This window comes from Crassostrea angulata, chromosome 7 (assembly GCF_025612915.1).
Source record: "Crassostrea angulata isolate pt1a10 chromosome 7, ASM2561291v2, whole genome shotgun sequence".
Lineage (NCBI taxonomy): Eukaryota > Metazoa > Mollusca > Bivalvia > Ostreida > Ostreidae > Magallana > Magallana angulata.
Genome location: NC_069117.1, coordinates 1,571,449 through 1,588,491, shown reverse-complemented (window position 1 = coordinate 1,588,491; position 17,043 = coordinate 1,571,449). Strand labels below are relative to the sequence as shown.

Genomic DNA, 17,043 nt, shown 5'->3' with positions numbered 1-17,043 from the left:
CCTCTAATAACTGAAAACAGATTTGTTGAATTTGAAGTGCCATTTTCTGAATTTCAGGCCTTTAAAAAATGTTTATTTTCCCAATTTTACAAAAAGTTGGAAACATGCCAAATGTGTGACCTATCTGCACTTAAATGGGCGTATATCTGGGAATCATCACAAAATAAGTTGAACAAGTGTATCTTGTTTCTACTAACTCTAAATGATTTTTTGAGTTTATAGTTAATCTGAACTCAGGATTTCCAACAAGAAATCTGTGAATTTTGCATAATTTTATTCTTTAATGAGACAAAAATGCTATTTTTAGTAACAGAGCTGCAGAACCATGTTATAGTGACCACACCAAAAAAAAATTCTGGCAATGTAGTTCATATAGGTGCACATAGATACACACAAAATATGAAGTTGATCAGAGAACCTTGCCCCCACCACCTTTTGCATGGTTTTCTCGTAGACATGCTCTTAAAAGACGCTAAATTTTCATGTTATTAAAATTCTTGACCTTCGCAGCATTGATCGCTACCTGTTCATTTATATGGCTGCTCCTAGACCTGCTTGTTGTCCTTGGTAATAGTAACAACGCACTAACAACGTCATTGATTCGGAACCAACTCAGTTTACTGGAGAAACCGAACAACAAGTTGGATAATGTCTCTAAATGTGGATGTCGTAAGTCTTTATTCTTCCTGTTTTATTCTTATTTAGGTTTTCTACAATGTTTTTTTTAAATATGAATTTTATCAAAAAATATTCAGTAAAATCAGAGTAATACGTAAATTTATAATTTTTGTATCAATCTACACTGACGGAATGCATCTCCAAACTTATTAAGTATAGTAGTCACGGAAATAGTCAAATCTCGAAGTGAGTTTAATGCTTCAAAACAATGCTTAAAACTTGTGAAATTGATAATGTCGTCCAATTACGATGTCATAATTGATTCAATTAGTCATTTTCGTTTATTTAACGGCTTTTATTGAGTTATGTAGAAAATGAAACAGTTTCTTCACATTCTATACCAAATCATAAGAAAAGTAATTTTGATACCATAGTAGCATTCAACTCGACATTATCTTAAGGGATAGGTGAACAGCTTGTTTAAAGTTTTTTTGTGGGGAGAATGAGGGCATTTTAGATATATTGTATTAATCAAAAATGGACATAACTCTCAAATTTATTACTTATTTCCTTCATATTTCATTTAAAATGACAGTGTAAAACATGGGTTTTGTTTATTGTATTTACCAAAAAGTTTCGCCCCGGTACATCATATCAAATAAAGCTATTGTTATGAAGCACCATTGAAAAACTTATATCTAGAATTTTATAAACATGTATACACCTTTCATTTACTAGATTCTGACCTTGAAGAGTTACTAAGGTCTAAAATGAGTTGTAGACTTATTATTAACGAGATGAGTTGATGTGATCAAATTATTTATTTGGCGAAATAAAAATATGGTTATAATGTGGATTTGAACAATTATGGTACATTTTGGTATGTACCTTTTCTAATATTATACTTATTTTAGCCTCGAAAAGCCAGATTGTTTTCCATGCTGAAATGGGTTCTGATAAAACCTATAATAAAGGTTCCATATGGGTGTATGACAAAATGGTCACCAATATTGGAAATGCCTACAATCCTAGTACAGGGAAATTCAGTGCACCTACAACTGGTATCTACCAGTTCAATTGGTATACTTTGTGTAATGCTGGATCAATGGCACATGCGGGGTTGTTTGTAAATGGAAAATTCACAGCAAATCAAGTTTACAATAACGGGGGTGGTATCAGACTGTGGATTACAGCGGGTAGCAGCATTGCCTTTTCACTGAAAAAGGGAGATGAAGTTTACATAATGGATGTCCATGGAGGAACTGCTCCGACACTACGAAGTTACTTTACGGCTTTTGGTGGCGTGCGGATAAATTAACATTTTGTATGTTCAATAATTTTAAAGTTGAAAGATATATCAAACTAATGGTTATGTATACAGTATTCTTTATTTTTTGTTGAATAGTCAAATATCTTCGTCTTCTAAAATGATTGTTTGTAAGGTGCAAATTATCAGTCCAAAAACAAGAGGCCAACAAGCTTTGAAGGTCACATAAGGACATTAGTAACAGCTCAGACTCCAAAATGAAGCTTAACCCATTAACAGGTCCATTAACACGCTTACCCCCGCTTTTGTTATTTGATGTTTCCAAATCTCAATTCATAAAAGGAGGGGAACAAGAGTCAGAGGAATTCTTGATTTTTTGTACAATCAGAAAAAAACGATTGCAGCTTGGCGGAATAGTACCACTTCTGTTGAAGTCGCAGAGCAGTTGGAAATTTGAAAACAAAGCGATTGAAAGTTGAGTATGTTAGAGTCTACTTAGGCATTTTCAAGGGAAACTCTATCGCAGAATCAGATTCAAGAGCATAATGATTTTCCTCCGACATTATAGAGGAAAGCAATTTTATAACTTCTAAGATATTTTTTGGAACAAAACGGACAGAGAAGCACAAAGGAGATGATAGTGATCAGTGAATGGACTAAATACAAAAGGTCTGTGATATTGCGTTCGTGATTTTGATCGAGGCTTGTAATAAAATCAGAAATGAATTCTAATTGAATTAACTCCTTTGAAAAAATTGCGATTGTAATTTTCAAGAACGCCACGTTACGATATCGATCCAAAAACATTAATCTGTTTACAGGCCTATCTTACATGAATCATTTATCCCCCGCAATTACATGTAATGCTATATGTTTTAAGAAAATGAATGAATAAAACTTCGTTTAACAAAATACAGATACGTTTATTTTGTTAAAGCTAAAGTATGTTTTCATTACAATATTTAATAGGTGTGTTTCAGCACAAGTCGGTTAGTTTGAGCACATAGAAAAAGAAGTGACCTAGATTATTCACGCGCTATGTTGACCTCTTGACCCATAATGATTTTATGCAGGATAACAGCTGATTGCACAAACAGTGTTATATAAGGGAAATCATTTACAAGTGTAATTTTCATAAGTAACGCCAAACAACGACTATTTGCCACAAAATAAAAGAAAAATTAAAAGGGGGTAATGGTGGAGATAATGATGATATCAATAATAAGGATTCTTATTATCAGAAGATAAATACTTATTCAAAAGCAGTTGCATTGTGTATAAATAAAGGTTAATTTATTTCATTGTCCACCTTTCTTTGTGGAAAATCGATCTTTTGATTTAAAAATATTTATTCATTAAAGTCTTCCGTTTCCAGCGGAAGACCTTATTGTTTTCGTACTGTTTCTTCTTATTATTTTTTTCCCAAATTTTGTGCACGAGATTTCTCGAAATCTATTCGACCGATCTCAACCATTTTTTTACAGATGTTTTGGCGTGATCTAAACTTAATACATTTTTCTTAATTTTTTCGTAGTCACTTCCTGTACCGAATTATCGGCCATTTTGTAATTTTCGACGACCCATTTTGTGCAGCTATAAACTCGGAAACCATAAGAGATATGAATATGAAATTTTCAGGAAAGGTAGACGATAGTTTGAAGTTGTGCAACATGTAGTTGTTTAATGCCTGTTGCGCCATTTCTTGGAGCTCGCCTCGGCACGAAAATTGGGTACGAATTTTCATTCAAAATTTTCACACGTTTTGATTTATATCTTTTTATCAGTTGATATTTTGTTAAAACATGTATAACAAAAGTCACACCTCACAGCCTACTCAGTATTCAGGGTCATGAACCCTGGGGAGCATTCATTATTGTCCCCAAGAGAGACAACTCTTGAAAACATGCATTAACTATAGTCCGTTTCTTAAAGGGGCATGGTCACGATTTTGGTCAAAGATTATTTTTTCGATTTTAATGTTTACAATGCTTCAGTAAGGCATTTTTAATAGGCAACCAAAATTTGAGTGTCATTTTGATGAGTTATAAGCGAATTATAAAGCTTACAATTCTTCGCTATGTAAACAAAGCGTTTGTTTACATTTTGAATGATGAAGTAAAAATTCCAGTTTTAGACCCAAAATAAAGGTATTAATCATTAGGGACTGTTTATTTATGCTTTAAATGAATAATAAGATAGACAAACCAGCTTTAAAAAGATTTTTTACTGGTATATTGAACCTAGGTAAACAAAAACAGGGCACGATCCTTGTTTACATGGCAAAGAATTGTGAGTTCTGTATCTTGCTTAAAACTCAATGACCAAATTTGACCAAAATCGTGACCATGCCCATTTAATCTTATTAAAATAAATAAATTGATAAAAGTTTTCAAAGTATTTTAATTATAAATAAATTAATATATATAACAATGAGTAAAAGGCATGAAAAAGGCATGAAAGAAGTACATTTATTCATCAAATATAGTAGGCGGTACATGTACCTGGTGAATATTAAATGTATATTGCTTGTAGGTATATGTACATAAATCTACACAACTACATTCAATTAATACACTGTGTGATTTAAACTGAAAAAAAAAATACACAGGTTGTAAGTCTAGAGATCTTTTTTAAAATGAATTTTCTTAAAATGAAAAATAAATTAATGAAATTGCATATATCATTCTAAAAAAATCATTATACTAATAGACACGAAGTTCAACATAAATAAAGTGATACATTAGATGAATAGGATATAATGTACAGCAATTTAAGATTTAGATGTCATTTTTCATATGAAAGGTAATTAAAACTCCATACCATTTAAACAATGAAACAGTGTTTTATTGGTGTAAGTTTCATTCAAATATTGCTTTTTTTTATTACAGACCCTGAAACGTGCTACTACACCAGTTGCACGGTTCGGTTCGTTACGCTTTTTGAACGGTACGGTTCGCTTTGTGAACGGTACGGTTCGTTTTGTGAACGGTACGGTACGCTTTGTGAACGGAACGGTTCGCTTCTTGCACGGTACGCTTTGCTAAAAATAGCTGCACGCTTTGTGAACGGTTTGCGCGCTTTATTAATGAGGTAGGCGTGGCCTGAACGCTTTGATTTTTCTCGATATAATTTTGTTTAGTTTTTGCCCGATCTACTTCAGCAAAGAAGTAATTATGACAAGATTTTTTCTTTATATATATATATGTGATATATTACAAATGTATTTCAATCTATTTAAAATCAGAACTTCCATCCTTTCCCCCGTTTTTAATTCGTTGCGTGACATGTGATATGTACATGTAACATATTTCTTACGATATGTACACAACTGGATATACATGTACACAAGTCAATAGCTTTTATTGGCGATATTTATCATTTTGTTGAACAAGTGTCCGCTCTTCAGTGTATGCATGCGATTTAGCTGACGTTTTACAAATGCTGACTAACCTGTTTATATTTTATTTACCTTTTTACACACATACTTGTTGTAAACAGGACACGAAAAAATACCCGGTAATCAACTAATGTTTAAAGTAATAAATATATTAAGAATTTATCTAGTAACAAAAATAATACGACAGCGAGGGAAAATAAGACTCTGATCGCCAGTACATAAGTTATATAATCAAGAAGTCGGAAGGAAATTATTCGTGAATAATTTCAAATAGGAACACTCTTTTAAATAGGAATTTAAGAAAACATAAAACAAAACGTCTTCATACACTGATTTTCTTCTAGCCATATAGGAGGAGCCAAGTAGCACGCGGCGCATGGCCTGATCTGCACTGTTATACTTAAACTGATTGACAGGCGAAGCACGTGGAGTCCTGAGATAAAATCCCGCTCAAATGACCGACTATAGAATCCTTAAGCAAAAAAATATAGTTCAGTAATAAAACTTTAATTCAAGTATTATAATCAACACACAAGTTCTCGTTCTCTCTCCACCCCCTCTCTCTCTCTCTCTCTCTCTCTCTCTCTCTCTCTCTCTCTCTCTCTCTCTCTCTGAGAGTGTATGTAATTGTGTGCAAACAATTTGGAATTATTAGATTTTTATTTGTATGAATTGAATTCATTTATTTTAGACTCATGGTTTTCACAACGATTTCAACACAATGACTAAAAGTTTGTACAGTAGACGATGTATTCAGATTGAGCTCGACGGTTAAAATTTCGACGCTGTTTCACAACACACATATTAGATTGAAAATAAATGTTTGTGCTTACATATACTTTCATAATGTTATTATCTCACTCAACTATTTACAATGTAATTTATCAGTTTTTTGGTTAATTAATGTACTCGGTAAATGATATTTTTATCGCAAGTTAATATTGGTGAAAATCTCGCATGTACATAGGGTCGCTGAATTGTTCCTCGGATCCACGCGCCGATAGTCTTAGGTGTAGTTGTTTGTGTACATATCTACAGACAGTTCTTTTGTTTTTTAGAGATTAATAAAAGCCATGAAACTAACAAAGTAGAAATAAGATATATTCAGACTATACACACGACAGATTGTGATGAGTTACCCAACAGGTGTCCGTGGAAAGGTGTGAATACCGGCATCTCATGCACACCTGTTTACGCGTCCAAATATACAGAGTTAGTTGTAAAAATAAGACAATAGCACCTGTTGTGTATAGAACCCAAGATGAAAGACGCTGTTGTGTTTCTGATCAGCTTCTGTACACATGTATCGCACGAGTGATTTTTGTTCATGAGAAATCACGACGCCATTACCAGCTAAGCGGGAAATAAAGTTGAAAGTTATTCTATGGAATGCGTGTACTTTTTTCGTTCAATGCTTGCATTTCATTAAATAAGATTTTGTACATATATTTTAATTATCTATAATTCATTATATGAGTGATTTTTTGTTTATTTATTGCTACATAAATAGCTAAACTACAAATCATTTGAGTCACCCGTAATATGTGGTTGTCATTTACTACAGCACATCCACATGTATTTAAAAACATGATCTGAAACGTTTTCTTTTCTCATTTTTAATTGGTTTAAAGTTTAGTTGTAAATTAATTAACAAATTAAAAGGTGTTTATCAAAAGGGTTTTTTCCGATAACAGAAAATAAGACGTTATGGCAAGCTCCCAACATTTCAATCGGATCGTCAGTTACAACATCACGTCTGTTTAGAAAAAAAAGCACATGACTTAAATTGATTTGAATTTTGATAATATATCAATTGATGAATAAATATATTTGGTAAACTAATTTGAATTTATCTAAGAACAAGTAAATTAAAAGGTACCCATTTACGATTTCAGATCACAAAAAATTATAACCACGAATTGTTTGAACATTTTAATAGTTTACAATGTTTCAGAAATCGGCGATGCAAGTTTTGTCGAAAACCAAAGAATTGATTACGGTCTAAGAAAGGAAATTAAATTGGAATATTTTTGTAACTGCTTTCATAAGAATAACAGTTTTAAATCTAAGTATGTGTTATCTAATCCCGTATGAAAAAATCTAGCAAAATATTGAACTTATCTGGTCAGCGATAATCTCCGTCCGTCTTCATCGAAAGACATTAGGTCAATAAGCCGTATATGGAAGTTGCACGCTTATTGCACGGTACGGTACGCTTTTTTGTCCGTCTGGAGGCGGGTCTTGCATAAATTATCTTGCACGCTTTTTGCACGGTACGGTTCGTTTTGTGAACGGTACGGTTCGCTTTGTGAACGGTACGTTTCGTTTTGTGAACGGTACGGTACGCTTTGTGAACGGTACGTTTCGTTTTGTGAACGGTACGGTTCGTTTCTTGCACGGAACGGTTCGGTTCGTTTTAGAGGTGTAGTAGCACGTTTCAGGGTCTGTAATATCATTTATGATCACATCAAATCAGTTTACCTTCTTTTCTATGAATCATTTTCTCAAAGAAGTGTTATTTTCATACTTTATATTATTTTTAAACAAACATAAGACTCGAGCTTTGTTTACATAACAATAAATTCTTACCCCTGTATCTCTTTTATAACTTGACTTCTAACATTCAAATTATGGTCAATTATTCAAAATGTGCAAGTATATCATTTTATGCAAGAAAGAAATTGAAATCAAAATTTTGATCTAAAATCGTGTTCAAGTCCCTATAAAAAAAACTTGTATAAAATAGTAAGGCTAAATTCCAATTTAAAAAAAATAGCTGTTTCCAAAAATGTTACATGTATATGAATATGTTATATAAAAACATATGTTAGATGGATGGGTAGGAAAAATACAAATTAAGTGCACTCGATAAAAAGTTTCCTGGTATTCATTATGTGAACACAATTAATCCAGTAACATTTAAAGTTATGCAACATAAATAAGAATGTTATGAATGATGCGTATAGAACAAATTCTTCTGTGGTTGGCTCCATAAATCTTGAAAAGATGGTGTGAGTTGGTAAAAAGGCAGAATAAGGTTCCATTCTAATCCTCATGCATTCCATTCAAGAAATATTCATTAATGTCATGGTCTGGAAACTAAAATAGAATAAACATAAAGTGTTAAGAGAATTACATGTAATTTTGCAAACATTGTGCATGCACTCATCAAATACTTACATGTATATATTCAATGACGTTATTTATGGAATGTGCAATTACTAACAATGTAATCTTTTCTAATATTGTACATACATGTATTACATCATTTTGCCACTAATTTTAAACCCAGCTGACAGTTTCTTTTTGTTATATATAGAGCGTCAAAAGATAGTTGCATCATGTGCATGTACTTTCAGTAATTTTAAAAGCCATAAAAACATTTCAGTACTACAAAACACTTTAAATTTGTCAAATGATTTTACAAATGTAATATGTACTAATACACCAGTAAGTCACAAGTGATATATACTTTTTAAAGCAGTACAATGTATCACTTATAAGACAACATCAGGAAACCTGGCTCAATAAAGTCTGCACACACATGATAAATGTAATGAATGTGTAACTTCAATGGTGTAACTTCAAAGATATTTAGATATCCAGTGGACAGAAAGATATTAAATATATTAAACAAAGATCAAAGTCACAAACACTTATGTAACACTTATGTAACATATGATTGTCTGTATGAGTTTCAACTATCAACATTCTATGTACACCAAAATATGATTGCGTCAATAACAAAAACTAATCTGAAAAACATATTTCCAGCATAAGAAATTCATGGGATTTCTGCAAATCCCATTTTCTCAGAGAGTGTAAAACACATCTCTTAAAGTTTATAATATTTTCAAACTCCTGGTATTCCTTTCAGAGGTTCCCACCCCTTAAAATACAGATAATCAAGCATATTTGCAACAAGATGCCCATATAAACCTTTCCCTTTTACACAAGACATTGTAGCTATTTAGATGACCTTGCTTAGCATTCAATCATCTTAAACCAAATATATCTACATATGGAAGACAAGTTGTAAGTTTATTACATGACAAAGAAGTACCTTCTGGGCTTCAGCAGACATGACTGGGTCATTAGCAATATCAAATTGACAATATTTTCTATATTCCCGATCTTCAGATCATCTGGAAGCCGCAGGTAAATCTGTAGATTAGAAGAAAAAAGATACACTAGCTATCATTACAAAGCTAAATGCTGTCATTATCAAAACAAAAGGGTGTGTCCTAGATTACACTTTTTTATGGGCACATGCAGTATCTGAGACATGGTCAAAACATTACCATGATAACAGCTATAACAACTTATTAAGTGGGAAATGACATTTAACTATAAAATTTGTTATGGCTTGTCATACTCTCTCTCTCTCTCTCTCTCTCTCTCTCTCTCTCTCTCTCAATGAGCTCTCTCAACATCTTTGTCAGCAATATTTCTAGTGCAATGTGGCATTATTGAAATATATATATGGTTCAATCATGGAAGTAAGACAATCAATAACAATTACATGTACACTGTAAATACTCTCTCTCTCTCTCTCTCTCTCTCTCTCTCTCTCTCTCTCTGAGTCTATCTCTCTCTCATACTCTCAATCGTATAATATTATATTTACATGACAAATGCAGACCCTTGATTCATAAACACTCTCATCGTTAATAGATAAATAAGACATAAAGTTAACAGTGTGAATGAGATACAGATATCAAAACCACATGTACAGTGTATACATTGTACGTGTCGAGGAAATTCTGTATGGAAATGACTGAAAGCATGATTGATACAAACTCAATATTCTAGGAAAAACATACAATATTTTTTAACGTATGCTACATAACAATATGTGTAAAAACTGACTATAATACACCTGCATACACATTTCATACTAAAACATGTCTTTCAAGTCACATTTCATCAACGACCATTAATTATCGACATTTTTTAACATGTGTACTAGACTTAATGCATTGTAGGCTTTTAAAAGAGTTTTTGAGTAGTTTAACAATGTAAGTAAGTATGTTCTTACCGACGAATGACTACTCCTTAGCACGTTTTAGATTGTTGACAAAATCGAGGATTGCTGTTCAGACTGTTTCATGCTGAACAAAATTTAACGAGATAAGGCTAATCACCCCAAACTTCGACATCACATTAATAAACAATTCTTCTGCAACTTTAAATAATTTAAAAGCTTGCCAATATAAGAAACAAAAACTTTTACTTACTTTTTCCATTTAAACTCCTCTCTCGATTTTCACGAGTATGAGACTGGTCTCGTTAAAATCCCGAGATATACGAAGTTTTGACTTTCTCGGGTTTTTTCATTCTTTCGTGAATATAAAAACCAGAAAGGTTCCGATTATGCTAATAAGGCTGTGAGGTGTGAAAGTGGTAGATAATCAAAAGTTCTTTCCAACAAAATCAAGAAAAAGGGGCTGGCCCCTTTATTTAGGGGCCACGGCACTCTTAAACTCTATTACAAATAACTTAAAAACGATAATGATTTTGTAATGCATTATAGAAGCAAAGTTGTTGATCGTACCAATATCTATTAGAAAAAATCATTGCCACGCCCATTTATTACGTAATTAGGGATTTTTAGGGGCTAGAGTACTTAAACTTTGACGCAATATAACTAGAGAAGCAAAAATATTTTGTTAGACATCATAGAAGAGAAAATGTTTGAATTTATGATTTAAATCGATTCCACTTATCAAAACACGAATTTCCGTCCCCATTAAGGATCTAGAGGGCTGGCCCCTTAAATATTCAAACATTTGTATCTCAAAAATGAACAACAATTTTAAATAGATGTCAGCACAAAAAATGTAAGAATTTGTGAGACCTTTCGATTGAATTTAAGAAAAAGGGGCTGGCCCCTTAAATTAGGGGCCAAGACACTAGTAAACTCTATTACAGATATCTGAAAAACGATAAAGATTTTGTATTGCATTATAGAAGCAAAGTTGTTGATCGTACCAATATCTATTAGAAAATATCATTGCCACGCCCATTTATTACGTAATTAGGGATTTTTAGGGGCCAAAGTACTTAAACTTTGACGCAATATATCAAGAGAAGTAGACATATTTTGTTAGACATCATAGAGAAGAAAATGTTTGCATTAATGATTTAAATCGATTCCACTTATCAAAACACCAATGTCTGTCCGCATTAGGGATCTATAGGGCTGGCCCCTAAAATATTCAAACATTTGTATCTCAAACATGAACAACAATTTAAGATAGGTGCAAGAGCAAAAATGTTTGTATTCTTAAGACCTTTTCAAAGAAATCAAGAAAAACGGGCTGGCCCCTGTCATCAGGGGCCAAGAGACTCGTAATTTCTATTACAAATAACTTAAAAACGATAAAGATATTGGTATCAATTATAGAAGCAAAGTTGTTGATAATACCAATATCTATCAGAAAAAATCATTGCCACGCCCCTTTATTATGCAATAAGGGATTTTTAGGGACCAAAGTACATAAACTTTGACGCAATATATCTAGAAAAGGAGACACATTTTGTTAGACATCAAAGAAGAGAAAATGTTTGCATTTATGATTTAAATCGATTCCACTCATCACAGCACCAATGTCTGTCCCCATTAGGGATCTACAGGACTGGCCCCTAAAATATTCAAACAGTTGTATCTCAAAAATGAACAACAATTTAAGATGGGTGTAAGAGCACAAAATGTTTGTATTCTTAAGACCTTTTCACAGAAATCAAGAAAAAGGGGCTGGCCCCTTTAATTAGGGGCCAAGACACTCGTAATTTCTATTACAAATAACTTAAAAACAACTCTTACAAATACCTTAAAAACGATTAGGATTTTGTAAACCATTATAGAAGTAAAGTTGTTGATTGTAACAATATTAGTTTGTAAAACCCATTGCCACACCCACTGATGACGTCATTAGGGATATTAGGGGACTAAAATATTAAATCTTTAATGTGCTGTATGTGATAAAGCAAAACACTTTGTTAAGCATTTGAAAGGATATTGACAATCGTATACATTATCTGAAAGGGAGGGGTTGAGTGGAAATTCTGAAATTTCTTTGATATTTTAATGGAATCGTTTACAAAATTGAACGGAAGACCTACTCGTTACTCGTAACGAGATCGTATCTAGTTTCTTTTCTTTTTTCATTCTAATGTTAGATAAATAAACAACATAGTTTGTTATACATGAATACCCGATTTCTCTTTTTTAATTAAAAAAAAAAGAGTGATAAAGATAACTCTAAAAAATATCGAGGGACAGAATCCAAGGTCCAAATGAAGTAGGAAAATCTTAGTAATAGAACTAGTGGAAAAAATTATATATCGAATAAAGTCTATCCTACAACATCATTCATATATTGGGTAATGCATTTTATGTTGGTGAGTGAATTGTCAGTTTTACCTATCATGACTGAAATGCGTTTGGATGACTAACTGTTAGCATGAATTGATTGAAAGATGTACTGTGACGCTTATTTATTCACATAATATTTTGAAAACAATTTAACCTACTAATAGATTTATAGCTTATATGTTTGGAAACTAAAAAAATGTTTAAGTTAAATCCGGAAACGCATACCACCTTAAAACTCCCTGTTTAGGTAAATGTTACATACATATTATACATAATGACCATATTGCGTGACTATATTTTAACGATTAATAACATGTATTGATATATGTAAAGTATAAATATTGTTCAGATACCGTTGTTGAAGGAAGCGTACCATTGCAAAACAATTTAAACATCTAATTACATGTAGTTCTTTGTGTGTAAAGAAGGCAAAGAAATCATACCATAACAAGCGAAAAAGTGCTGTTCAGGGGGATTACCAAACAAAGTTAAGAGAATCCCAAATATATTTTGTATATATAAATCAGATTATACACGACGGTTCAAATGTTAAGCCGTTTTTACCATTTTTTTTATTTCATAGTAAGAAAAATTTCTTTGCAAAAGATATATTTATCCATACAATAAAATACTTTCTATGACACAATAAATATGGAAGTATTGAGCAATACTCGTATAGTCTAGATAAAACAAAACGATCGGGTTTTCCTCAAGTGACTGCTGAACTATGAACGAAGCCATGTTGTTGTTTGTATTTTCATTTTTTTATTGAATCTCTATTCAATTATCCGTATAAAATGATAATATTATCGTACTTTTCAGTCTAAAAAAAAGAAATGACACAAATATCATATGCTGCTATGTGATACAAAAAGGTTAACTTAAAGCACTCAACACAGGGTCATCAATGACTCATCATATAACTCAATTGTTGGAAGGTTGCTATCGCATAGTTCTTAGTATAGTTAATGAATTTTTTTTAGTTAAGCCTATTGACATGCATATTGAAAGTCTTGTTAATTTAACAATAAAACGCTGAAAATATAAAAATTATGGTGAACGATAACCAAGATATTATCATTTTTCAATGCCACATGAATTTTTAATTTCAATTAAATATAGGACACAACATCTTCAACAAAGCAAGGTTTTGTGTCATCTTGCAAAAACAAACGGCATCTTTTTCTGCACATAACGTCAAGCAGATTCTATCCATCCTGCTTTGTTTGTTCGAAGAGCTGAAAATGTGATTAAGAGAGAAAAAATACATTTTTAATGTGTGATTATATTGTTTATACCTGTGTTTTTATACGCTTAAGTTTTCCTTAAGCTTGTGATGTAAATAATAAGCTAATATGTGATAAAATGTTTTAAAAATCTATTTTTGAAATGAAATATCATGACGAACGTAATAACAGAAAAAAAAGCGAAAAATCTTGTTCATTTTGTTACTCAGCTGTTGCCTTCAGTTACCAACTTCTCAATGGGTTCTAACCAGAAGTACAACACAAACCGTACATATTAATTCATAAACAAGTGTTCTTGAATGATAATACTGACAATTGCTAACTAAAACAATTTATTTATTGGTCTATAAAACAGTTTATTTAACCTATCATTTTTCATCAACCTCAGGCTGTGAAAGCACAACAAAAGATATTCAAATGGTAAATATTTTAATTTTTACAAAAGTTTACTTGTTGGTTTATTCCAATTAGTATAAATATCCAGTTTTGTTTGAAATACATTTTAATCGTAGAGAGTCTTGCTGTCAGGTAACTAGACTTGAAGACAAGTCAGGCCTTTTTTGTAAAGATGTTATGAATTGATTGAAACTGGTCACCCTTGTCAGTTGCCGTATAAACGAACTACTTTTTTAACAGTAGGGACAATACTTAGTAAATATTTAAAAGAATAAAAATTCAATTATTTGATCAACTCTGACATAAATGTACTGTATTTATGACACGGGGCATCAGTGTTTTCTTTTTAGCAGTGGGTTGCCAATTGTACATTTCTTTGTTTGTTCCTGCATTTGTCTGTCGCCCTTGGGGACTGCAACAATACAATGATAGCATCACTGATCCAAAACCAAATGACTCTGCTGGAACAAGTCACCAACATGGTGGATAATGTATCCAAATTTATGTGTCGTAAGTAATGAAATCCTTTCTGTTTCATTTCAGGTTTTTTTGTGCTGATTCACTAACAATTTATTTCATAACTGCAAATATGGCTACAAAAAATTGAGGGCAAGGCTAAGTCCCAGACAATAACGAACTGATGAAAATATTTTTTTATTTACCGTGAACATCCATTAGTAATTCTTGTATAAATAAAATTCATCCCTTTTTAACGCAGATTTTTAGGTCACCTGAGTAAAATCATATGACCTTTTGCTATCTGTTTTCGTCCGTCGTCGTGCGTCGTCCGTCGTGCATTAACAATTTAACCTTTTTAACTTCTTAAAAACTACAAGGCTAATTGTTACCGTTTTTTGTGTGAAGCGTCTCTATGGTAAGAGAAATCTTAATTGTGTAATTCATGGCTCTACCATCCCCAGGGGGCCACAGGCGGGGCCAAATATATAAATTAAAAAAAACACATTTTCAAAAATCTTCTTCTCTTCTCCCACACATGTGAGGAAAAACTGAATGCCTGGTTGTGATTTCCATGAATCCCTCTACAAAAACTGTGATATTCATGGCGCCTGAGTCAGGAGTTCAGGCTCTAGGGTGGGACCAATAAGGCCATATAATAAAAATGTATTTAATCTTAGAAAATCTTCTTCCCATATAGTTTTGAGAAAAGCTAAGTGCATTGCTATGATGTCCATGATGTTCTCTACCAAAATTGTAAATGCATGGCTCCTGGATTAGGAGTTTAGGCCTTAGGGCAGGGCCAATATAGCCATACAGTGAAAAATATTACTAGTAAATCTAAGAAATTATTCTTCTCTTCTCCCATATCGTTTTAAAAAAACCTAACTGCATTGCTTTGATGTCCATGACGTTCTCTACCTAAATTGTAAAATGTATACCCCTGAGTCAGTGGTTAAGGCCTTACGGTGTGACTAATATAGCCATATAGTGATAAGTATTAAATCTTAGAAAATTTTCTTCTTTACTCCCACCATTGTGGAAAAAAGTTAACTGCATCGCTATGACGTCCATGAAGTTTTCTACCTAAATTGTTAAATGAATGGTCCCTGAGTCATGAGTTCAGGTCGTAAAAGAAGGTGGGAAGTATGGCCATACAGTGTTAATACGTGTTTTGTTTAAAAATCTTCTCTGCTCTAACACATCTGTAAGAAAACTGAAATATAATTATTTTGATCGGTAAATCCTCAAGTAAAATTATAAATTACATGTCCTCTGGAGTAAGAGTTTTGACTCTAGGGTAGGGCCAACATGGATGTATAGTCACTGTGTTAATGCAGATTATGTTTAAAAATTATCTTCTCTTCTCCCACACGCCTGAACGGTAATTTGTAGACCAGGTAGGGGTTCTGACGCTAAAATGCTCCGTTACAAAATTATTTTTAATGTATTATGGGTCATCTCTCTAAGCTTTTGTTATTGAATTTTGTTTTATAAACATTAAACTTAAATTAATTAAAATCGGCTTATTCAGCGAACTTCTTTGTAATTGAAAAAAAAATTAAAAAGAGACAAGGACATTATTGTACACGTATATATTTTTTATATTCAAATATAACCTCTGTTGTAGCTCCAAAAATTCAAGTTGTGTTCCATGCCTTATTGAGTTCACGTGAAACCTACGAAAAAGGTCAATGACAAAGTGGTCACCAATGTATGTTTAATTTTATTTTAGCTTCTAAAAAGCAGATCGTTTTCCATGCTGAAACGGGTTCCAGTAAGACCTATCAAAAAGGTTCTCTCTGGGTCTATGACAAAGTGATCACCAATGTAGGAAATGCTTACAATCCTAGCACAGGGAAATTCACTGCACACACGGACGGGATCTACCAGTTCAATTGGTATACTTTAAGTAATCCTCAAGTAATGTCGCATGCTGGGTTGTTTGTCAATGGAGTAATAAAGGCACGTCAGGCGTCCAATAACAACGGTGGTACAAACCAATATATTACAGCGGGTAGCAGTATGGCCCTTCTATTAAACGAGGGGGATGAAGTTTACATAATGGATGTCCATGGATATACGGCCAATCTGGGAAGTCAGTGGACAGCATTTGGTGGCGTACTGATAAACTGACATAAAGAATATCAAATGAGTGTAAAGTTTGAGAAATAAAGAAAAAAGTAACAAATACCTTATTTTTATATAGACAAGAAACATTCACCAACTATATGTTGTTAAATAACGCGGGTAATGTTTTTTTTCTGCAATGTCTCCACCTTCA

At 32.6% G+C, this 17,043-nt stretch overlaps 2 protein-coding genes and 1 long non-coding RNA gene across 5 annotated transcripts; 2 read left to right on the top strand and 1 right to left on the bottom strand.

Moving 5' to 3' along the window:
* Positions 1-482: 482 nt before the first annotated feature.
* LOC128155523 (complement C1q-like protein 4) lies at positions 483-1,936 on the top strand. The gene is made up of 2 exons (XM_052817276.1): positions 483-669; positions 1,533-1,936. The coding sequence occupies exons 1-2, from the start codon at positions 483-485 to the stop codon at positions 1,934-1,936; spliced, it is 591 nt and encodes a 196-aa protein (XP_052673236.1).
* Positions 1,937-7,758: 5,822 nt separating this feature from the next.
* Positions 7,759-10,675, bottom strand: LOC128193270 (uncharacterized). 3 transcript variants are annotated; one of them, XR_008244612.1, is made up of 4 exons: positions 10,520-10,675; positions 10,321-10,393; positions 9,346-9,446; positions 7,759-8,381 (listed from the first exon to the last, which is right to left on the bottom strand). It is a non-coding gene; the product is annotated as an uncharacterized LOC128193270 (long non-coding RNA). The 3 variants fall into 3 exon arrangements; XR_008244610.1 differs by lacking the exon at positions 10,321-10,393; XR_008244611.1 differs by lacking the exon at positions 10,520-10,675 and having other exon boundaries at positions 10,321-10,466.
* A 3,588-nt stretch (positions 10,676-14,263) lies between these two features.
* On the top strand, positions 14,264-16,897 carry LOC128193267 (complement C1q-like protein 3). The gene is made up of 3 exons (XM_052866618.1): positions 14,264-14,327; positions 14,654-14,813; positions 16,495-16,897. Exons 1-3 carry the CDS (start codon positions 14,325-14,327, stop codon positions 16,893-16,895), a joined length of 564 nt encoding a protein of 187 aa, XP_052722578.1. The 5' UTR covers positions 14,264-14,324; the 3' UTR covers positions 16,896-16,897.
* The last annotated feature ends 146 nt before the right edge of the window (positions 16,898-17,043 follow it).

Bases quoted from the DNA above. Each gene is read 5' to 3' on its own strand.
- LOC128155523 (XM_052817276.1), top strand. From the start codon at position 483: ATGTTATTAAAATTCTTGACCTTCGCAGCATTGATCGCTACCTGTTCA. The intron at 670-1,532 runs GTAAGTCTTTAT...TACTTATTTTAG, and splicing joins TGTCTCTAAATGTGGATGTC to CCTCGAAAAGCCAGATTGTT.
- LOC128193267 (XM_052866618.1), top strand. The intron at 14,814-16,494 runs GTAAGTAATGAA...ATTTTATTTTAG, and splicing joins TGTATCCAAATTTATGTGTC to CTTCTAAAAAGCAGATCGTT.